Below are 24,892 nucleotides of genomic sequence, written 5' to 3'. Positions count from 1 at the left end.
GATTCTCGGTTGGTTCTATGGTGTAATGGTTAGCACTTTGGACTTTGAATCCAGCGATCCGAGTTCAAGTCTCGGTAGAACCTTACTTTGGAAAATCTCCGAATAAGGATAGGGCGGCCTAAAATCCCTCACTCAGACAAAGAAAGAATCTTGTGCAGATTCACAAGAAAATTATTCCAAATGATGTGACGTCCTAGCCTAGCACAGCGCAGCCAGCCTTCATCTGCCAATGCAATGCATATTGCCCCACGCATTGCAACAGTATATTAGTATCGCGACACCCGACACCAGTTTGTTCTCGATACTTAAAGTGTTTCTAAGCCTAAACAATATGTACATACAGTACAGTCAGAAATCGCAGTACACATGATAAATATTATCGCAATATGCGCAATCTGCGCATGTTCAAGCACAGCAGTGAATACATCTATACAAGGAGGCGGGGCTTCTGTGACGTATCCGGAAGTGTTCCACGTGTGTTTATGCCGCTGCGACTTTCACTTGTCTTGAACACAACGCAGTGGACCAGCCACAGATGACAGATTTAAGTTAAGTTGCTGTCTGTACTTTGTACTTCCATTTAGATTTCTTAAGAACAGTCCTTATATGAAACACATCTGTCTTATATGCTTACTAGCCGCTACGCTGAGAGATAAACCTGGAACACGTGTGTGTTTGTGAGACCACGTTGTCAAGGTAACAGTATAACTCTTGTTAACGATATTCCATGTAGTTTAGTTGTGTTGTCATGTTACAGCATCACTGCGTGTGTAGCATTAACAGCTAAGCTTGCACTGTGTGTGTGTGTGTGTGTGTGTGTGTGTTGTTAGGCATTAAAATGCACGTTAATTTATCATCATATGTATCTGTATCAGGTCATGCTGAAACCACCTCCAGAGTCCAGATGATGTTAATTCATGTACACATCTCCTTTCAATGCATCTTCTTCAGTGTGTTTAGTCCTCCACTCATAATGTCAAACAGTATCATGTCAATTAGGTCTTATTTTGGGGTATAAGACGGTAGACCATAAGAGACGATGAACATTATTGTCTTTGGTTAGATTTATTACAGTTGTTTTGTTTATACTGTTATAGTGTGTTGGTGCCTAGGTAGGGAGATAACAGTGGAATGAAACCTATGCTCTATCATTTTCATACATTCTCTCACTGGGCCAAGTTCAGCCTGTGAAATAATGTGAACTCACTGTTCCTCATTTAGCTGGGGACCCCACCGTTAGGACTCCTGGGGGTCAGTCCCGGATCCCACTTGAGAACCGCTGAGCAGACACTCTTATCCAGTGGCCCCTTTTCCACCAAAATAACTGGTTCTAGAACTGGTTCCGTTCTAGATTCTTGGAACCGTGGTGCTTTCACGGAACCGGCGGCCATTTTCTTGGTTCCAGTTCTCTCTCTAGGTCTTCTAGGTCGGACAATCTAGGTCGTCCTCAGCTGAGTCCTCCATCGTCACTTCCAGACATCCCGGTTCTCCATACATCTGGACAGCGTGTTGGTGCTTTGAGCTCCTGCGTCGTTCTTGAGTACATCCACATATGTTAATGTGGGACGTCCTCGTGACCGGTGCGTGTGACGTGTGTTGGTTCCCACAGCACCAGTTTGCTGGCTGGCAGCAGTGGCATCTCTTGGTGTCTTTGGCAGTGTCCTGCTAGTCTCATTCTCCTGGCGGCTATTTTCTGGCTCACCCTTGGCATTCCATCATACAGATTCTTGTTGGTAACGTGTACTTTTGCTGATGTTAAGTACTGCACACAGCAGTCTGGTGTAGCGCCCATCTAGAGACTTCTGCAGCCTGCAGGGTTGGCTACAGGGTCCGGCACCAGTTCCGAACCAACTTTGTAGGGTTCTGAATGGATTTTCAGTGGACTAGAAACTCTCCGAACTGCTTCAATATTAGGCGGGGAAAAAAATAAGTGAACCAGTGGAAAAGGGGCCAGTGTGTAACATATGCATTCTGATGTATTATTTCTTAGAAAGTTGTAAGGTTTGAGTGTTTGACGCGATGTCATCAACCGAGGGCCAGCTATGTCTCAACATCACCGTCCCGTCCTCCTTCACCCCCGGTCGGAAGAAGAAGAAGGCTCACTCACGGCAGTGGGTAGGTACCATTTTATATACCCAGCCTGTCCCTGAAATACACACACAAATACATGACATCCTTATTGATGCTGTCGGGCAGAAACCTCTCTTATCCATATTTTAACATATTTTCGTAAATTAATGCCCTACCTGACCATACTACAGCGTCACACAAAAGCATCAAAAGTAGAGCATCCACAAGCTCGAAATGCTGCACAAAGCAATGCATTTTGAGCTTGTAGATCTGCTAATTTTGCTATTTTTTTTAAAATTTGAATCCTGATTTGAGAAAAGTTACAAGTTTTGGAGGTTTCCACACGACAGAGATATATCGGTAATAATCTTTCATCTCGAATCACGTTGCATTGTTTTTGCAGAAGAAAGTGAAAGCGGAGAAGAGGAAGATATCATCAGAGAGATCTCCTTCCAAAAAGAGGAGAGGGGAGCAAAAGCCTCCTCTGATTTCACCGTCGGAGGGACCTCCTTCCAAACAGAGGAGAGAGGAGGAGAAACCTCCTCAGACGACGTCATCATCAGAGACGCCTCCTTCCAACCAGGAGAAACCTCCTAAGGTGATGTCGTCATCATCAGAGACGCCTCCTTCCAACCAGGAGAAACCTAAGGTGATGTCGTCATCATCAGAGTCACCTCCTTCCAACCAGGAGAAACCTCCTAAGGTGATGTCATCATCCGAGACACCTCCTTCCAACCAGGAGAAACCTCCTCAGAAGATGTCGTCAGGGACACCTAAAAAACAGAGGAGGAGAGAGGCGGACAAACCTCGGGACGACGTCACAGAGCAGCAGGTCACTTTAATCACATACTCACTCACAGTCTCACATCGTCACAGCTTTAACAGATGATATTATCTAATGTAGTGGTGGTGACAAACTGGGGGTCGGGGACACCTACATTATTTTAGGGGGTCCCCAGATTACTAGCTTAATGTGCAACATTGTTTTCTCACTCAACAGTAAACAAAGCAACATACAATATAAGTATGCAGCAGGATATCTGCACATTTCTCCTGCAGTATCTCTGAGGACCCCCTAGGCTAGGGGTTAGGGTTAGACCCCCTGTTGAAGACTCCTGTTATAGACTGTACAATTATAATAAAAAAGTGTAGAAAAAAGGAGCGCATCTGTTTGGCCAGAGTAGAAATTTCCAACAAGGTGACAGAATGAATGCAAAAAAAAAGAGACCAAGGCACTCGTAAAAAGCCTATATTAAGGCCACGGTGGCTACTGCATTTGCAAGAATTCAAATTCACCTACGTGTTGCAGCACAACTGCAGTAGCCACTTTATTAAAGGCTTTTTACGTTTCTACAAGACTGCCTTGGTCTCTTAATACAGGGGTTCTCAACCCGTGGGTCGCGACCCCTCGGGGGGTCGCCAAATTATTTTAGGGGGTCCCCAAATTATTTTCAAAAAAAAAAAATTTTAAAAAAAAATAGCAGATCTACAAGCTCATAGCGCGCCACCGAGTGGCGCGCTATGAGCTTGTAGATCTGCTATTTTTAAATAGCTAAATTATAACAATGCTTAAAACACCAAAAGGGGTTCCCGCCCAAAATGGTTTAAGGTTATTGTAGCAGTCAATTTATATTGGGGGTCGGGAGGGGGCGGGGCGGGGGTCCCGAGACGTTGCCAAAGCATTTTCGGGGGTCCCCGGCCAAAAACGTTGAGAACCCCTGTCTTAATAAAACAGTGTCTTCCTGTCCTCAGGCCTCGACTCCAGCCAGTCAGAAGAAGCAGAGGAGGATGACAGAGGGACACCAGACGAACGGAGAGAAGAGAGAGCGACACGGAGTGAAGGGAGGCGTTAAGACCTCCTCCCTGTTCAATCACAACCCTGACATTCCACAAATAGACAGGTACCACCTCTTTCTGACTGGTCACTGTGTTTTTATAAGCGCAATAGATCCCCTGAACGCATCTTTAGCTTCATATTCACCAAACCGACGTGTGTATCTTAGAATAAACAACCTTCTGACATTTTGTAAGTGGGAATTGACGGCAGAGCGATAGGTCAGTGTTGGGTAAGGATTACCTTAAACATACTGTACTGTAGTCTTTAAACTTTTAAGATTCCAGAGTTCTCTCTCTCTCTCTCGCTCTCTCTCTCTCCCTCTCTCTCATTCGTCAGAGCAAACGTGTCCCAGTTGAAGGAGAAGGTTTTCACCACAGACTCATTTACAGACACCGACCTCCATCCACACCTGGTCAGTCCAACACACACACACACCCCACAGAGTTGTTGTTGTTGTCTGATCTGCGTGTAATTTGTACATAAGATTTTCATATCGTTGCTGTCGGGTAGAAACCGTGTAAGTCCAAAACCATTCCTTTTTAATTATAAAAAAAAAAATCAAATATTGAAAATAGCAGATCGCAAGCCCTTTGCTTTGTTGTGAGCTGAACGTGCTATTTTCACAACTTTTTTGCGACAATTTGGAAATACAAGGTTTCTAACCGACTAGACAGCATATGGTAATAAACAAAACAAAACCACCACCTGGTGCGATGCTAGTCGCTGACTTGTTTTATGCTGAGTATCCTGTGTTCTGATTGGTTGGTTGGTTTGTCTGTCAGGTGGCGACTCTCAACAAGGTTCTGAATATCACCACCATGACCAGGTACACACACACACACACACACACACACACACACTAGAGACATGAATTCACACACTTTAAATAACTGTGTGTGTGTGTGCACGCGTGTGTGTGTGTGTGTGGGCAGTCTGTCTATCTGGAGAAGGCGTTTCATTTATCCATAGGTGGCTTAAAAAAAAAAAAGTGTCAAGTAATAGTATGTCATCAATGTGCTATCTTTTTTCCTCTGTGTGTTAAGCATGTGCAGCAGTTATATCTGGTTGGACCATATAATGTAACCTAATTCTGATCAGTGTTTGGGTCTATTGTATTGCGCCTCTTGTGCAGATCCAAATAAAATAATTCAAATGTGTGTGTGTGTGTGTGTGACTGACTGTGTGTGTGACTGTGCGTGTGTGCGCGTGTGCGACTATGCTTGTGTAGTGTCCAGAAACAGACCATCCCAGTCCTGCTGTCAGGAAGAGACGCTGTTGTCAGATCTCAGACTGGTTCTGGTGAGCAGAACGACCTGGATGCTCATGTTCACATGTACAGTAGCAACATCACAGTCCAGTCACTAACTGTGTGTGTGCGTGTGCATGTGTGTGTGTGTGTGTGTGTGTGTGTGTGTGTGTGTGTGTGTGTGTGTGTGTGTGTGTGCGCATGTGTGTAGGTAAGACTCTGGCCTATGGTATCCCTATAGTCCAGTCACTCCAGGCAGTCGAGCCTAAAATCCAGCGAGCGGACGGGCCGCTAGCCCTGGTCATAGTACCAACCAGAGAGGTACTGTCTACCACTACTATACATACTGTGTACACTGCTAGAGTTACCGTCCATATGGTCATAGTACCAACCAGAGAGGAACTGTCTACCACTACTATACATACTGTGTACACTGCTAGAGTTACCGTCCATATGGTCATAGTACCAACCAGAGAGGTACTGTCTACCACTACTATACATACTGTGTACACTGCTAGAGTTACCGTCCATATGGTCATAGTACCAACCAGAGAGGAACTGTCTACCACTACTATACATACTGTGTACACTGCTAGAGTTACCGTCCATATGGTCATAGTACCAACCAGAGAGGTACTGTCTACCACTACTATACATACTGTGTACACTGCTAGAGTTACCGTCCATATGGTCATAGTACCAACCAGAGAGGTACTGTCTACCACTACTATACATACTGTGTACACTGCTAGAGTTACCGTCCATATGGTCATAGTACCAACCAGAGAGGTACTGTCTACCACTACTATACATACTGTGTACACTGCTAGAGTTACCGTCCATATGGTCATAGTACCAACCAGAGAGGTACTGTCTACCACTACTATACATACTGTGTACACTGCTAGAGTTACCGTCCATATGGTCATAGTACCAACCAGAGAGGTACTGTCTACCACTACTATACATACTGTGTACACTGCTAGAGTTACCGTCCATATGGTCATAGTACCAACCAGAGAGGTACTGTCTACCACTACTATACATACTGTGTACACTGCTAGAGTTACCGTCCATATGGTCATAGTACCAACCAGAGAGGTACTGTCTACCACTACTATACATACTGTGTACACTGCTAGAGTTACCGTCCATATGGTCATAGTACCAACCAGAGAGGTACTGTCTACCACTACTATACATACTGTGTACACTGCTAGAGTTACCGTCCATATGGTCATAGTACCAACCAGAGAGGTACTGTCTACCACTACTATACATACTGTGTACACTGCTAGAGTTACCGTCCATATGGTCATAGTACCAACCAGAGAGGTACTGTCTACCACTACTATACATACTGTGTACACTGCTAGAGTTACCGTCCATATGGTCATAGTACCAACCAGAGAGGTACTGTCTACCACTACTATACATACTGTGTACACTGCTAGAGTTACCGTCCATATGGTCATAGTACCAACCAGAGAGGTACTGTCTACCACTACTATACATACTGTGTACACTGCTAGAGTTACCGTCCATATGGTCATAGTACCAACCAGAGAGGAACTGTCTACCACTACTATACATACTGTGTACACTGCTAGAGTTACCGTCCATATGGTCATAGTACCAACCAGAGAGGTACTGTCTACCACTACTATACATACTGTGTACACTGCTAGAGTTACCGTCCATATGGTCATAGTACCAACCAGAGAGGTACTGTCTACCACTACTATACATACTGTGTACACTGCTAGAGTTACCGTCCATATGGTCATAGTACCAACCAGAGAGGTACTGTCTACCACTACTATACATACTGTGTACACTGCTAGAGTTACCGTCCATATGGTCATAGTACCAACCAGAGAGGTACTGTCTACCACTACTATACATACTGTGTACACTGCTAGAGTTACCGTCCATATGGTCATAGTACCAACCAGAGAGGTACTGTCTACCACTACTATACATACTGTGTACACTGCTAGAGTTACCGTCCATATGGTCATAGTACCAACCAGAGAGGTACTGTCTACCACTACTATACATACTGTGTACACTGCTAGAGTTACCGTCCATATGGTCATAGTACCAACCAGAGAGGTACTGTCTACCACTACTATACATACTGTGTACACTGCTAGAGTTACCGTCCATATGGTCATAGTACCAACCAGAGAGGTACTGTCTACCACTACTATACATACTGTGTACACTGCTAGAGTTACCGTCCATATGGTCATAGTACCAACCAGAGAGGTACTGTCTACCACTACTATACATACTGTGTACACTGCTAGAGTTACCGTCCATATGGTCATAGTACCAACCAGAGAGGTACTGTCTACCACTACTATACATACTGTGTACACTGCTAGAGTTACCGTCCATATGGTCATAGTACCAACCAGAGAGGTACTGTCTACCACTACTATACATACTGTGTACACTGCTAGAGTTACCGTCCATATGGTCATAGTACCAACCAGAGAGGTACTGTCTACCACTACTATACATACTGTGTACACTGCTAGAGTTACCGTCCATATGGTCATAGTACCAACCAGAGAGGTACTGTCTACCACTACTATACATACTGTGTACACTGCTAGAGTTACCGTCCATATGGTCATAGTACCAACCAGAGAGGTACTGTCTACCACTACTATACATACTGTGTACACTGCTAGAGTTACCGTCCATATGGTCATAGTACCAACCAGAGAGGTACTGTCTACCACTACTATACATACTGTGTACACTGCTAGAGTTACCGTCCATATGGTCATAGTACCAACCAGAGAGGTACTGTCTACCACTACTATACATACTGTGTACACTGCTAGAGTTACCGTCCATATGGTCATAGTACCAACCAGAGAGGTACTGTCTACCACTACTATACATACTGTGTACACTGCTAGAGTTACCGTCCATATGGTCATAGTACCAACCAGAGAGGTACTGTCTACCACTACTATACATACTGTGTACACTGCTAGAGTTACCGTCCATATGGTCATAGTACCAACCAGAGAGGTACTGTCTACCACTACTATACATACTGTGTACACTGCTAGAGTTACCGTCCATATGGTCATAGTACCAACCAGAGAGGTACTGTCTACCACTACTATACATACTGTGTACACTGCTAGAGTTACCGTCCATATGGTCATAGTACCAACCAGAGAGGTACTGTCTACCACTACTATACATACTGTGTACACTGCTAGAGTTACCGTCCATATGGTCATAGTACCAACCAGAGAGGTACTGTCTACCACTACTATACATACTGTGTACACTGCTAGAGTTACCGTCCATATGGTCATAGTACCAACCAGAGAGGTACTGTCTACCACTACTATACATACTGTGTACACTGCTAGAGTTACCGTCCATATGGTCATAGTACCAACCAGAGAGGAACTGTCTACCACTACTATACATACTGTGTACACTGCTAGAGTTACCGTCCATATGGTCATAGTACCAACCAGAGAGGTACTGTCTACCACTACTATACATACTGTGTACACTGCTAGAGTTACCGTCCATATGCTGTATACGGCTGTATGTCACTGCTGTCCGGCTGAAACCTCATATATCCATATTTCAAGTTTCTGTTTTTTGTACATTAACGCAATATTTGATGATGATCATACTACAGCGTCACCCAAAAGCATCAAAAGTAGGAGATGCACAAGCTTGACACGTGGCGTGAAGCAGCGCGTTTCGAGCTTGTAGATCTGCTGCTTTTGATGAGTTTAGAATTTGAATCCTGAAAATTAGCAGTTTGATTTTTGACCTACATCCTGAGTACCACAGACGAAAAACAGTCTTTAAGTCCAAATTTCATTCTGACCCCTCCACGAAAAGGCCTCGTTGTCCTGAACCCTTATCTATCATTTATACATTATGGATCAATAGTGTGGACTTAGACTGTTTTTCGTCTGTGGCATTCAGTGAGGTTTCCATCCGACAGAGACGATGTGTGTATCTTATCTTAAGTCTCTCTCTCTCTCTCTCTCTCTCTCTCTCCCTCCCAGTTGGCCCTGCAGACTTTTCAAACCTTCCAGAAATTACTAAAGGTTTGTGAACGTCCGTTTTGTCTGACTAGGACAGTCGGTGTGGTTTGACTCTGTAGGACAGAGTGTTAAAGTAGAAGGGACATTGTCGTTTGTGTTCTGAAGGTCAATCTAACGACGACCTTTGTTATCATCATGTTGTACAGCACTTTGACAAACCTAGGCTGGTTGTTTTTAAATGTGCTTTATACATAAAATGGACTTGAGTTGACTTGACCCCTCTTCGGCCTCTCCTCAGCCATTTACCTGGATTGTTCCCGGAGTTCTGATGGGAGGAGAGAAAAGGAAGGCTGAGAAAGCCAGGTAATAAATATGTCTGTCTATCTATGTACAGTATGTAAAAATTAAACCACGTAATTCTGTGTTACACTAAATAGCTGCTGTTATGCATGGCAGAATGGTTCTCAGCACGGTAACCGATCCTCTTGCATTTCCACTTTCTGCTGCTTCACCTTAATGATGACATAGGTATTTAATAATTGTTTAAAGGCCCAGTAGGCCCTATAACACTGCATTGCATGGTTGATTACAGAGGAAGAGAAGCTCAGTGTTGTGCACGTTGATCTTGAGGTGGTTGGAAAGAATACATCCACTGTGAGATGTGTGCCAGGCATGCAGCCAGCGATGCACACACTTCAACAACCTGCGTGGCAGATGTTGGGAATGTACTTTGGTTGTCACTTTTTAGTGCGTCCCTCTGACTCTCTCTCTCTCTTTCTAGACTGCGTAAAGGTATTAACATCCTGGTGTGTACTCCTGGACGTCTGGTGGATCACATCAAGCACACCCTCAACATCTCCTTCACCTCCATACGCTGGCTCGTCCTGGACGAGGCAGACAGGTAGGGCTGCCACCATTGTGACATTTTACTTGACGATTAATTAATTGACGATTAACGGTTTAATTGCATTTCTGTCGTTGAACATTGGAACATTGTGTGTGTGTGTGTGTGTGTGATATTGTGTTTGTAGAACGTTAGACCTGGGTTTTGAGAAGGATCTCACAGTGATTCTGAACAGTGTGAACTCTGCTGCAGATGACAGAACCAATGTCCTACTGTCTGCCACCATGAATCAAGGTAGTGAATTCACCTACGTGTCAGAACTGTGTAAATGTAAAATTAAAGCGTAAATATCAAGTACGTTTTATATAGTAAGGGAGACCAAAAAGTCAAAAATCTGTATCGTCTCAGTCAGGTGGAAACCTCTCTCCAAAACTGGTACTTTTCAGGATTTAAATTCATAAATAGCTTTTGTGTGACGCTGTAGTATGATCAAGTAGGGAGTTAATTTACGAAAAAGAAAAAGTTAAAACAGGTTGTGAATATAAGAGGTTTATGCCCGACAGCAATAGGGACAACGACTGTTTTCAGGACGGCTCCGTTACGCGGAAGTACGGCAGCTATGACGCCCACGCCGTAGCTGTCAAAATCGTTAAGCAAACAGCCTCCGGCGACGGCGACATTGGTTGCCACGGTGACGCGTCCATGCAGCATGTGTCAAACATAAACACATTATTATTATTATTTTTAAAACACCCCGTCGCGCGTCAGCTAACTTGCCGATATTGCTTAATTCTTACATGCGCTGGACATGATCAGCAGTGGAAAGAGGAAGGTGCTGGAGCAATCTGTGTTATTCTAAAACCGTTTTAATAAACAGGGTTAATATGACATATGGTATTAGTGTTATTTCTTCATTCAGAGCATGCCAACACATTACACAGCATAAGAGAGGTGATGGAGCAATCAGTGTAAATGTATGACAGCTATAATTTCAATAAACATGGTTATGACATGGCGTTGTAGACACTACGTGTAAGTGTAGGTTCTCCCGTAGTAGAAAGGGCTGCGACGGAGAGCAGGTTTATGTATCGAGCACGGATCCATTTCCGGTTGCCGTAGCCGACTGCCGTATCCGTCGTTGCTTAAAGTCGCTATTGATGTAATTGAAACTTAATTTTGTGTCTCTGGTCTTGTACTTTTACTCTACTAGAGTTCTACTGGTAGTTCGTGACTCGAGCGCTGCATTCAATGACAGTCACGTGTGTGCGTCGGGTGTCGAGTTGAAGGTTGAGACTGGTTCAGTTCAGCAGACAAGACTAACTGTGTGTGTGCGTGTGTGTGTGTGTGCGCTCCAGATTTGTCTCGACTGGCTGATGTGTGTATGAACAACCCTGTCCGTATCAATGCGTCTGACCCCGCCTCCTCCTCCGATGACATCACCGCCATTACCCCTGTATCGGGCCCAGCTGGCCAACCGGAGAGCTTCTCTGTCCCGGAGGCTCTGCAGCAGAATGTCGTTATGGTTCCCTCTAAACTGCGTCTGGTCTGCCTGGCTGCCTTCATACTGGACAAATGCAAGGTAGAAACAACATCCCATTATACTCTAGTTAGTAGTACTTGTACTAATAATACTAGTACATTATGATGTAATTCGTGCCAGCCAAGTCTACAGACTTTAATGTTGGTTTAGGGTAGTTGATGCCAGCCAAGTCTACGGATTTGACTCTGTTTGTTTAGGGTATTAAATGACAACGTAAGACGTCATCTTCTTGCTATAATAATATAAATACAAAATATATAAAATATATAAATACATCTTGTAACCAGTAAGACGCCTAAGGGCGAGAAGCGGCCTTGTTGACGGCAGACTGCTGGGCGAGCGCTGTCGCTTTGACATGGGGGGTCAGATCAACATGGAATGAATTCTGTACTGGCCATATAAGGAGCATGTCTTGAGTGTACAGGGTTTGATGAGGTCAGATCAACATGGAATGTCAGAACAGGTCAGCTCCATATATGGAGATCTAAGGGTGGTAGTGGGGACATTCTCTTGAGTGTACAGGGTTTGATGAGAGCCGGGCCTTAATATTCGGGCCTGTTAGAACTGTAGTTCTAACAGGCTGACAGGTGCGGCTGCTCTAACTAGAAATTGCGCTTTGCACACAAGTTGGCCATGAATGGCCTACTTGGGCCCGAGCAGAGCTTGGATTGGCTCCGTATGTTGGTGCCGTCGCTCGGCCACTCAGGGATTGTCTGATGACGTAACTATGTATGTTTATGTAAAAACGTGGTTCCTGATTGTCCGCGGGGACCACCAAAAATTCACAATCCCTGATTAGCCGAGGCAGTCACCGACATACGCAGCCGAAAACGGTACCTGCGCTCTGCTCGCACAAGTAATAACTTTGGGGCAGGCCTGGGCGCCCCTTCAATTAACACGGTTCCGATACCTATACCTTGCGTATCGCTCGATACAGGCAACCGATCCGATACCAGTGGGTAATTTAAACAAATCTTGGGGTTCCAAATGGACCCTTACAGGTCTGTAAATTGTCCCTTACGGGTCCATTTGGATCCATCTGTACACTCTCACAGTTATCGTGAGTAACTGGGTTAAACCCTAACCAGCCCTACACATAATTTACTTTCCTACTACTCCACACAATACTGTATTGTTCTGTTTACCTGACTGTCTGTCTGCCTGCCTGTCTGTCTGTCTGCCTGCCTGTCTGTCTGCAGGGTAATAATAAGCTAATAGTTTTCATATCGAGCTGTGAGGCCGTGGAGTTTCTCCTGTCGCTCTTTACCTCCGTTCTCTGCCGGCCCTCAGCCAATCAGAAGCATCCCATCAACTTCCTGCGTCTCCATGGCAACATGAAGCAGGAGGTGAGTGCCCCCCCCCCCCCCCCCCCCCACACACACACACATGCACACACACACATCCCATAATAACCATAATTCACATCCCCATGTTCTGTAGCTGAATGTTGTTGATTTATTGAGTAATACTATTACTAATACAAATAATAAACCGTTTTATTATAGTGCCTAGAATTAATGTATCGTTGTTTTATTCTTAATAAAAATAACAACTTATAAACTTTATTTGTACATAGTGTATCTCTATGTTTTACAATATTGTATATATATTATTTTACAGCAGTAACCATGTGTTTTCTCTTTCCAGGAAAGAACAGAAGCGTTTCAGGAGTTTTCTGTCAGTAAGACTGGAGTCCTACTGTGTACCGTACGTATTCTATCCTATTATATTCTACTGTGTACCGTACGTATTCTATCCTATTATATTCTACTGTGTACCGTACGTATTCTATCCTATTCTATTCTACTGTGTACCGTACGTATTCTATCCTATTCTATTCTACTGTGTACCGTACGTATTCTATCCTATTCTATTCTACTGTGTACCGTACGTATTCTATCCTATTCTATTCTACTGTGTACCGTACGTATTCTATCCTATTCTATTCTACTGTGTACCGTACGTATTCTATCCTATTCTATTCTACTGTGTACCGTACGTATTCTATCCTATTCTATTCTACTGTGTACCGTACGTATTCTATCCTATTCTATTCTACTGTGTACCGTACGTATTCTATCCTATTCTATTCTACTGTGTACCGTACGTATTCTATCCTATTCTATTCTACTGTGTACCGTACGTATTCTATTCTATCCTATCCTATTCTACTGTGTACCGTACGTATTCTATTCTATCCTATTCTATTCTACTGTGTACCGTACGTATTCTATCCTATTCTATTCTACTGTGTACCGTACGTATTCTATCCTATTCTATTCTACTGTGTACCGTACGTATTCTATTCTATCCTATCCTATTCTATTCTACTGTGTACCGTACGTATTCTATCCTATTCTATTCTACTGTGTACCGTACGTATTCTATCCTATTCTATTCTACTGTGTATCGTACGTATTCTATTCTATCCTATCCTATTCTATTATACTGTGTACCGTACGTATTCTATCCTATTCTATTCTACTGTGTACCGTACGTATTCTATCCTATTCTATTCTACTGTGTACCGTACGTATTCTATCCTATTCTATTCTACTGTGTACCGTACGTATTCTATTCTATCCTATTCTATTATACTGTGTACCGTACGTATTCTATCCTATCCTATTCTATTCTACTGTGTACCGTACTTATTCTATCCTATCCTATTCTACTGTGTACCGTACGTATTCTATCCTATTCTATTCTACTGTGTACCGTACGTATTCTATCCTATCCTATTCTACTGTGTACCATATACATATTCTATTCTACTGTGTACCGTACATATTCTATCCTATTATATTATATTCTACTGTGTACCGTACGTATTACCCTTATTCGTCTGAACTGCTCAATTATACTAGGAGGGAGATTATTTTCAAAAAAGTATACAGAAAGTGTTAAAATTATGTTTTTAGTGGCCACAGCCACACGCACCAGAGCACCACTCACACAGGGGTTAGGGCAGGGGTGCCCAAAGGTAGATCACATGGTGCCCCTAAAAATATATAATTTATTTAAAAAAAAAGGCATTAAATTAAGGCAATACAAATCTAACCTTTTTCATGCTCTCTCAACCTGTGTGTGTGTGTGTGTGTGTGTGTGTGTGTGTGTGTGTGTGTGTGTGTGTGTGTGTGTGTGTGTGTGTGTGTGTGTGTGTGTGTGTGTGTGTGTGTGTGTGTGTGTGTGTGTGTGTGTGTGTGTGTGTGTGTGTGTGTGTGTGTGTGTGTGTGTGTGTGTGTGTGTGTGTGTGTGTGTGTGTGTGTGTCAGGATGTCGCAGCGAGAGGTCTAGATCTGCCGCAGGTGACGTGGATAATCCAGGTAAGGTCTTTGATTGCCTTTCAAACAATGAAAACCATGTGTGTTCCATAAGAAGAGTTACAGTCACATACAATAACAAGCCTCTATTATTGTGTGTGTGTGTGTGTGCGCGCAGTACAATCCTCCTACCAGTGTAACAGAGTATGTGCATCGCGTGGGGAGGACAGCTCGCATCGGAACGCGAGGAAGTTGCCTCCTCTTCCTCACCCCTGCTGAGGCCGGCTTCATCACAGACCTGGCCAATCACAACATCAGGTGTGTTGATTGATCATGGTAAACAACCTGATTAGAAAGCCATGGTCAAAACATTTCAGTTCCTTCCCTTTGGGTGAACATGACCCATTATTTTATACTTTGGCTATAAAATAATACATATACAAGCTCATAGCGCGTCACTTTGAGCTTGTAATCTTTGAAAAATCTTGAAAATGTGTGCAAATCTTTGAATATATAATTTTTTTAAAGCAAACATTTGCTTCTGGGCGTCCCAGGAACAAAATATTTTGAGATGGGGGTCGGCGGCCAAATACATACATTCAGAAAAACATTTTTAGAATCAGCCTCAGGTCTTAATGGGTTAAGAAGAATCCAAGGCACACCGTTCAGTTGAGTTGAGTACTTTTGGAACCTGATGAAGGCCCCTGATCCGAAACACATTGGTCACCTGCGTTTTTTAACCAAATTGCCAAGGATGACAGAATAAAGGCTTTTCAAACTCAAGAGGCAGCTAAAAACTGTCAGAATTCAGAACAGACATTGGATATATCCGTGTCTCAACAGCCAATCATTTAACTCTACCAAGCATTAACTTATTGTGGCATGGGCGGGGTTTGTTGGTTTTTTCCAGCCTATCGGAGATCAAGCTGCTGGACATTCTGTCCAATCTGATGCTGGATGACACGTATAAGGGGCGGGGCAAGTACCACAGTCAGGTATGGTAGAGACAGACAAAACACATACAACACTGACTTACCACACACACACACACACACACACACACCCACCACTGGCTCACATCACACACACACACACACACACCACTGGCTCACATCACAAACACACACACACCACTGGCTCACATCACACGCACACACACACCACTGGCTCACATCACACACTCAACAACACTGACTCAGATCACAGACGCACATCACACAGAAAATTTTGACTCATCACTATTCCACAATCTCTGAACGCTATATAGAGTCTGGAACTACACCTCCCGAAATCGGAGGCAGGTATAGCTGTCATCTGTCACTGTCATTTCCATTCATGAAAATACATTTTAAAATATCTTTAGGTTTTATTTTCTAATTTCCATTTCTGCTAAGCAGTGCCAGTGAGCTATATATCATGCTTCGATGATTCTGATTTATATTATGATACGTTTGCGTGACTGTAAAGACAAAACGTAGGTGGGGAGGAGGCTTTATCGTTTTCAGAGCATTTTCAGAGCATCCGTATGCACTGTAAGCATCCGAAAATTGTGGGAGGCAACAGTTTGGCTCGTGAGACTAACTCATCACAGATTAGCATCACAGGCTAAACAACACTAACTCGGATCACAGAGACGCACATCAAGACTCGATTGCAGACATGCATCACAGACAACATTGACTCATTACAGACACGCATCACAGACAACATCGACAGTGACTTTCAGCAGTGAACAGTGATCATGTCTGTCCTGTGTCTCCTCAGACCTCCTCCAAGGCTTTAGAACAGGAGATCAGAGAGCGAGCAACGGTCCTGCAGACAGAGTTTGAGAACGACGTTCACTCCAACCCTGAGAACGTACAGAACGCTAAGAAAGGTGAGAGCTGGAGGAGAGGTGGTCTGTGGTGGGAAAAGTACTCAAATGTTTTACTTCAGTAATCAATACTGCAATGTAGAAATATTCTGTTACAAAAGTGCGGAATTAAAGTACAAAAGTGTTGGAATCAAAATGTACTTAAAATACCAAGTACCAAAAGTGAAAAGTGAGTACCCGTGTCTTTTTTTTTACTTTTTAATTTACGGTGTCATCCAAACAAATTGGAAAATAGCAGATCTACAAGCTCAACAGTTTTCACCCCTATTGTATTTGTGTTATGTAGCCCACCAGTCGTTCCTGAGGTCCTATGCAGCCTACCCGTCCTCTCTCAAACACATTGTATTGTGTTATGTAGCCCAGGGGTTCTCAACGTTTTTGGCCGGGGACCCCCGGAAATGCTTTGGCAATGTCTCGGGGCCCCCTCCCGACCCCCAATATAAATTGACTGGGAACCCCTTTTGGTGTTTTAAGCATTGTTATAATTTAGCTATTGAAAAATAGCAGATCTACAAGCTCATAGCGCGCCACCGAGTGGCGCGCTACGAGCTTGTAGGTCTGCTATTTTTGAAAAATCGTGAAAATAAAATGTAAAATCTTTTTTTTTTTTTTTTTTTTTTTTTTTTTAAATAATTTGGGGACCCCCTAAAATAATTTGGCGACCCCCCGAGGGGTCGCGACCCACGGGTTGAGAACCCCTGATGTAGCCCACCAGTCGTTCCTGAGGTCCTATACAGCCTACCCGTCCTCTCTCAAACACATTGTATTGTGTTCTCTAGCCCTACAGTCGTTCCTGAGGTCCTATGCAGCCTACCCGTCCTCTCTCAATCACATTGTATTGTGTTCTCTAGCCCTACAGTCGTTCCTGAGGTCCTATGCAGCCGACCCGTCCTCTCTCAAACACATTGTATTGTGTTCTCTAGCCCTACAGTCGTTCCTGAGGTCCTATGCAGCCGACCCGTCCTCTCTCAAACACATTGTATTGTGTTCTCTAGCCCTACAGTCGTTCCTGAGGTCCTATGCAGCCGACCCGTCCTCTCTCAAACACATTGTATTGTGTTCTCTAGCCCTACAGTCGTTCCTGAGGTCCTATGCAGCCGACCCGTCCTCTCTCAAACACATTGTATTGTGTTCTCTAGCCCTACAGTCGTTCCTGAGGTCCTATGCAGCCTACCCGTCCTCTCTCAAACACATCTTCCACATCCGTGGCCTCCACCTGGGCCACGCCGCCAAGAGCTTCGGCCTCCGAGACGCTCCACAGGGCCTGTCTGCTGCCGGGCAGAAAGACACCGGCAGGAAGCAGACTAAAAACCAGGACAAAGGAAAAGTGCAGAGGTTGGTTTTTTAAAGCGCATGCATAAAGAGAGTGGCAAAGTGAGTTTAAAGTTGTTTAATGCAATCGATACTTTTTAGTTTGGAAGTATGGGCTGTCAAGGCCAGAAAGTAATGTTTTGCTACTCAGTAGGTGATCCCGCATAACTTCCCGGTATGATGATGATGATGTTACACATGTACCTCGAGTCTATATTATATAGGCAGTATGGCCCTCATTTATCAACCGTGCGTACGCCAAAATATGGGTGTACGCCGAAATTATCGCAACTTTCGGCATTTATCATTTGCGCCAAAGCATGAATTTGAACTTGAAGACAAAAATCACGTCTGGTCGGGAGCTGTCGTACGCTTTGTCCTCACCTGTTTTTCAGCATTGTTTGACCAGCTGAGAGGCTGTCACAGGCATCGAAACATATGTATTCACTCCTAAAATGTTTATATAAAACTATAGGTATGGGCTACATATATAAATTAAAAAAAAGTCTTTGTGTCATATGAAATTGGTAGGAGATTTCCAACTTTACAAGCAATTAAAAACAATGTTGCAAGTTAGATGCGTAAGCCATTTAAACAGTGTTTTGCATGATGAGCGCATACATGCGAGGATTTGGGCTGTCTGTGCTGAAATATTTCCATGACGGGACCAGAGCCTTCTCTGGACGGGACGAGCTGCGGAGAGTCCCAACATGGGACCTACTGTAGCCTAATCTACAGCAGACCGATGTCTTTCTGGAGTTACATTATGTGCAATCTCCTCCTCGTTTAATAAACCCGACGCGTCGCTCGAATGCCAAATGTGCCGTGCCAGCGCAAGTGGGAACGCATCGGAGATAGTATAGGCTAACCCAGCCTGCAGCCCACCACCACCACCACTGTCCAGTGCATGCCACATGAGGCTACGGTTTTGGCTGCAATATTCATATAATTGATTTGACAGTTGACAGCCCAACCACTGCAGCGACTGCGAGGCAATTTAAATAGACTGTTGAACGTGCTGGTCAGTTGATCACGGTGTCACGGACGGACCACAGTGATAGAGAGAGACAGACAGGACAGGAGGAGCACCTATGCAAAACAGCAGCGTGTGTGTGCCTATTTGTTATTTAATTCATGGTTCACAGGTTCAGGTTTTCGTTCACTAATATATCTTGTTGTATATTAAATTAAAAATGCTTTAATAATTGAAAATACAACTAACAACACAGTGACAGTTGCTTGCAAATTGCGATATGTGCGTGCGTGCGTGCGGGGGGGGGGGGGGGGGGGGGGGGTTGGGTGAGGCGGGCAGGGGGGAAGTGAAGCGAGAGGAGAAACAGACAGGGTAGGCTACAGCTTTATTTAATTCATGCAGGTTTATTTATTTAAGATACAACAAGTTGCGTGTGTGCGTGCGTGCGTGCGTGCGTGCGTGCGTGCGTGCGTGCGTGCGTGCGTGCGTGTGTGCGTGTGTGTGTGTGTGTGTGTGTGTGTGAGGGCAGCAAGGCAACTTATGCAAGCGAGGGGAACTTTATTTTTCCTGTAACCATGGTTTCCAGGTCATATTGCAGTTGTTCATGTCGCAAAAACGAGGGCGAGGCTTGATTTCATAGGGCGTGCCAGATTGATTTCAGCCGTCACATTTATTACTGCTAGGAATGAAATTAGGAAGGATCAGCTGTTTGCGATCACTTTATAAATGCCGACTCGACGTGGGTGTACTACGAAAACTACACTCGAATTTGGGGCAGAATTTACACTCAATTGATAAATGAGGGCCTATGTGTTTTGTCTGTCTGTAATTTTAACGAGTGTTAGCTACTAGATTGTGTAGGTAGGAGACAACAGAGAAAGAGAGACGGTCTAGGAGAGACAGACAGACTGAACGTAGTTATGCTAAGTTGAACGCTAGTTAAATAATCGGCGTTCCCAGAGATGAAACATTTGATCAAATGTGAGGTCTGTGGCCTGTTTGTGCCCAGACTATCCCCATATATGGAGATCCCTGCGGTCTGCGCAAATCAACATTAGTAGATAATATTATACATTACATACATTTATGCATTGTCTTTGAATGGGTATGACAGACGCAAGTGGAGAGACTCAGACTTTGTTGCTGCCCTTTGTGCCAGAGGGTAAACAAACAAAACGTCTTTTCACTGTATTTCAAGCACTGGTTGTTTTGATCTAATGCAGAAGCAGATGCGTTCGATTTTTAAAGATGTACATCTGCAGTTGACTTGTGGCACCATTCATTTTCAGACTGAAAGAATATTAATATATTATGTTTCTTATTATATTAAATATAGATTTCCTATTCATTTTGTGTGATCTTATATACACTCAAATCATATACGAACATAATGGGTTTATAATGACAAAGAAATATACATATCGTATAAGATGTGTATATAAACTGTCGAGCAAACCAAAAGTAGTGAAAATAGCAGATCTACAAGCTCACTGCTTATTGTCACTATTATAAAACGCTCTTTTTAAATAACAATAATAATAAAGGAACGGGTTTGGACATACTAGGTTTCCACCCGACAGCAACGATATATCGTTTTATAATGACTAAGATGGTTCATATTTTCTTATCTAGTGTAATAAGAACATTTAGGTTTATGACTAAGATGGTTAATATACTAGTGTATATAAGAACATATGTTTTATCAACCAAATGCGTGCGTGCGTGCGTGCGTGCGTGCGTGCGTGCGTGCGTCCGTGCGTGCGTGCGTGCGTGTGTGTGTGTGTGTGCGCATGTCTGTCTGACACATGTTCCTGACCCTGCTCATTAACAGAGAACCCCTGCTGAGTTGACTGGCACATGCACACACACAACCTTATTTATACAGTCAATTATGAGTGTGACTCCCCTGACACATCCATATTTACACACTGTTGACTGACTTGTGTGTGTGTGCGTGTGTGCGTGCGTGCGTGCGTGTGCGTGCGTGCGTCGCTTGTGGTAAACAGCTTCTCACAGTGGGCCTGTCTGGACAAGGTTGTTTGACCACACACTCTCACTCTCTCTTGCTCTCTCTCTCACTCACACACACACACACACACACACACACACACTACACCACACACCTATAATTAAGTCTCTATTGACTTCCTTTGTTTACCTATGATCCTAGATCACTACTTGTTACTCCTGGCTCACTGTAAATCGCTCTGAATTAAGAGTGTCTGCTAAATGCCTAAATTGTGTATATGGAGGTGTGGAATGGATGTGGTTGACTTGGAGACACCAGTGCTCTGGTTCATAGACGAATACACCACACTGGCCTGTTGACACCTGTCATTAATCCATTAAGACCTGATGCAGATTCTAAAAATGTCTTCTAAATCAGAAAACGGTTTTCTAAAAAATGTACATTGGTGCGGCAGTGGCTCAGGGGTAGAGCGGCCGCTTGGGAACCGTTCCCTGTTCGATCCCAGGCTCTCCCAGAGTCAGTGCCGAAGTGTCCTTGAGCAAGACGCTGAACCCCTAATTGCTCCCGATGAGCAGGTTGGTGCCTTGCATGGTTTCCTCCGCCATCGGTGTATGAATGTGTGTGTGAAGGGGTGAATGTAATGCACATTGAATCTATGTAAAGCACCTTAGATAAAGGCACTATATAAATGCACCATTTACCATTTTGCTATATCAGTGGTGCTCAAAACCTTTTCATGTCAAGGACCCCCATATAATAAAAAATCACACCCGTGTGAACTGAGTGGTGCAAATTCCCCCCCCCCCCCCCCCCCCTCTCTCTCTCATTAGCAGGCAACAGTGCAATACTATCTCTATGTCTCTGTTTCTGACACAACAGCGCCCCTACTGGTACTCATGAGTCACACATGAGTCACACACAAACATAGGTTAACACGAGTCACATAGGTGTCACAGGTCACAGACATTGCTGTTCCTTGGAGTGGTTGCACCACTCAAAAAATATATACATATTTGGCCGTGTACCCCCATCTCAAAATATGTTGTTCTAAGCTAAAACCAGTACAAATATATACAGTATAGTTTGTTTAGAGAGAAGAGAAAGAAGGAGGATTGACATGCAGGAACCACATTATGTACATAATACAGTATGTACATAATACAGTACATAACGTATGTACAGCACATACATACAGTAACATATGGGATACTACAGAGAAATGAGGTCCGTTGATGCCAGCAATCAATAAAGATGTAAAGTAAAATGTCCTCCAGGGAGCTGAACCCTCAACCTGTCTACTCTGCCCCAAGGCTGTGCGTGTGTGTGACCGTGTGTGTGTGCGTGTGTGTGACCGTGTGTGTGACCGTGTGTGTGTGCGTGTGAGTATTGATCAGCCAGCTGGTTGAACATGGCTCCCCGCGGTGATGGGAGCAGAAAGACTGTAGTTAAATGGGTCGTAGCTGAGTGGGTAGAGAGCGAGGCCGTCTGGGAATGGGAAGGTTGCCGGTTCGACCCTCGGCTCGCCCACTGAAGTGTCCCTGAGCAAGACACTTAAGAAGTAAAAGTAATTCCGCCTACTGCGGAGGCCAGTAAACGCTCTCTTTTACCGTGTACATGCATGCGCACACTGAGAAAGATACGCATGCAGAAAATGACTCTCCCTTGACAGTCGAAAAGTACCGTAACCAATACACTGACTGAACACACATACACACAGTGTGTACTGTGTAGGCAGTAGGCATGCCGCGGTTTACCGAATTTCGGTAATACCGCGACAGGAACAGCCACGGTGTTGATACCGTGAGATTTCCGAGCTTACGGTATTTTAATACAGCGTTGGTGGGCGGCGCATGTTCCGCGCATGCAGTGCAACTCCACTCGCAGACTAAGGCAAAACATTTATTTTCACCACACAGCTGCAGTAGATTGAAAAGTTGCTTCCTACCTTTGAGTTAGTGTTGCTGAAAGACACCCAGATCCAATTGTATATTCCATATTTCCACATGTACTAAACTAAAAGTGTGAAATGTCAACACAGAGGCACGCAGTTGTGAGCATGCGCAGATTGCACTACCTCCAGCGTAGATCACTAGATCCAGCGTGCAGGGTACAAAACGGCCATTAGGGGGAGCCATAGTACAGTGAAATACAGTGGGGAATAGCTATTGATTCATTGATTGAATACTTTATTGGCAGAAATGTAATCAGTATAGGGTACAGTCAAACACATGTCCAAAGGGATCACTGAAAAAAGTCCTTGCTGTCTTGTTTCCATTCGGTTTCAATTCATAATCATGACAAGTCACATGACAAATAACAAAATAAAAATTATCATAAAAGGTAAAAATAAAAAAATAAGATATGTAGGCCTACAGGTTGGGGAACAAAGAAGGGCTTATAAGGAGGTGGGGGTAGTCACTAGACATAGGTGGGGGGGGGCAATCTTTTTTTTTTTTTTATATATATATAAATACCGTGGAATACCGAGGTATAGGTTATCAATACCGGCACCGTACCGTACTGTAAAATCTCATACCGTGGCATGCCTAGTAGGCAGTGATTCTATGGGCCGGGCCCATAAAAGTGCACGCGTGATTTCGAGATCTTTAAGTGGACCCTGATCCAGAAAAGGTTGAGAACCTCTGGTGTCTGTCTGTCTGTCTGTCCACCTTCGGATTTATTTTATTTTCCAACTGAATCGGGTGTTTCGATGTGAACTGCCGTGGTTGAAAACCTTGTCTCTTTTCTTCAGGTCGGCAAAACAGAAAGCGAATCTTTCTGAGTTCTCCAGTGGGATGATGACGGACTCCAAGAAGAAGAGAAGGAAGAAGAAGACAGGAGGTCAGGTGGAGCCTGAGGAGGAGATGGAGTGAGAGAGAAGGAAGAAGAAGACAGGAGGTCAGGTGGAACCTGAGGAGGAGATGGAGTGAGAGAAGAAGAAGACAGGAGGTCAGGTGGAGCCTGAGGAGGAGATGGAGTGAGAGAGAAGGAAGAAGAAGACAGGAGGTCAGGTGGAACCTGAGGAGGAGATGGAGTGAGAGTTCCCATCATCCCACCACACAATGTTCATGGATATCGGTCGCTGTCCGGCAGTAACCACCTAACTCCATTTTTCAGGTTTTTCATTTTTATTTTCATACGTTACTCAGATTAGTTATATTGAACACCCTTTACGTCTGTGTGTCGATTAAAAAATACATATAAATATCGAACCAATGAAAAGTATTAAAAAGCGCTTCGGCCAAAACCTCCTAACTCCATTGGATCCTCAAACTGCCTGCCAAACCAGCTAACTCCATCGGTTTAGTTATCTTTTTATTATTATTATTATTTTCTTTTTCATAAATCAGTGATGTTGAACACCCTTTACGTCTGTGTGTTGGTTAAAAAAAATGTTTAACCAATGAAAATTATTAAAAGGCGCTTTGGCCAAAACCTCCTACCTCCACTTGAGCTGGAAGTTTGTTTTTTTAATTTCCTGAAAAGAGAACATGTTGGAGTTAGGTGGTTTCCGCCCGACAGCAGAGATATGCTGGTGATCTTTTCTGTTATCTGACTTCTGAAATCGTCTTCAGCAAAACCCAATTAAGATCTTAACTACTCTCTGTGGGGTTTGTTTAGGTGTGCATATCTGAATACTATACGTGGTGGACTGCTGTTCAACTGCTGTAACACAGCGGCTTTCATACTCCAATGCTCAAAGACACACCCTGTATTCATAGCAGAAATAGCCAATCTACAAGCTCGGAGCGCGTAGATTGGATATTTTTGCAATTGTTGTGGGGAAACTACGGAGCCCCTGAATGGCCATGCATTCAAAATATATGTAAACAATTTAAATGCAAAATAAATAAATGCAACATTGTCGCCTATAATGACATGCCCAAGATAATGACATCAACTCAGGTCGAAAGTGGTTCAATG

General features: G+C 43.8%; 1 protein-coding gene across 2 annotated transcripts; it reads left to right on the top strand.

The window, feature by feature from the left end:
* The first annotated feature begins 443 nt into the window (after positions 1 to 443).
* Positions 444 to 23,989, top strand: ddx31 (DEAD (Asp-Glu-Ala-Asp) box polypeptide 31). 2 transcript variants are annotated; one of them, XM_079515414.1, is made up of 21 exons: positions 444 to 696; positions 1,991 to 2,115; positions 2,477 to 2,902; positions 3,823 to 3,971; positions 4,244 to 4,319; positions 4,690 to 4,733; positions 5,136 to 5,206; positions 5,365 to 5,474; positions 9,218 to 9,259; positions 9,495 to 9,559; positions 9,978 to 10,097; positions 10,228 to 10,334; positions 11,396 to 11,619; positions 12,780 to 12,926; positions 13,228 to 13,287; positions 14,855 to 14,905; positions 15,021 to 15,160; positions 15,753 to 15,837; positions 16,607 to 16,718; positions 17,855 to 18,050; positions 23,721 to 23,989. In XM_079515414.1, exons 2-21 carry the CDS (start codon positions 2,020 to 2,022, stop codon positions 23,839 to 23,841), a joined length of 2,442 nt encoding a protein of 813 aa, XP_079371540.1. In that variant the 5' UTR covers positions 444 to 696; positions 1,991 to 2,019; the 3' UTR covers positions 23,842 to 23,989. The 2 variants fall into 2 exon arrangements, with proteins under 2 accessions (XP_079371540.1, XP_079371539.1); XM_079515413.1 differs by having other exon boundaries at positions 2,474 to 2,902.
* Positions 23,990 to 24,892: the final 903 nt, after the last annotated feature.

Source organism: Electrona antarctica, assembly GCF_951216825.1.
Source record: "Electrona antarctica genome assembly, chromosome: 12".
NCBI classification, from domain to species: domain Eukaryota; kingdom Metazoa; phylum Chordata; class Actinopteri; order Myctophiformes; family Myctophidae; genus Electrona; species Electrona antarctica.
This window is presented reverse-complemented; position numbering and strand designations above follow the sequence as displayed.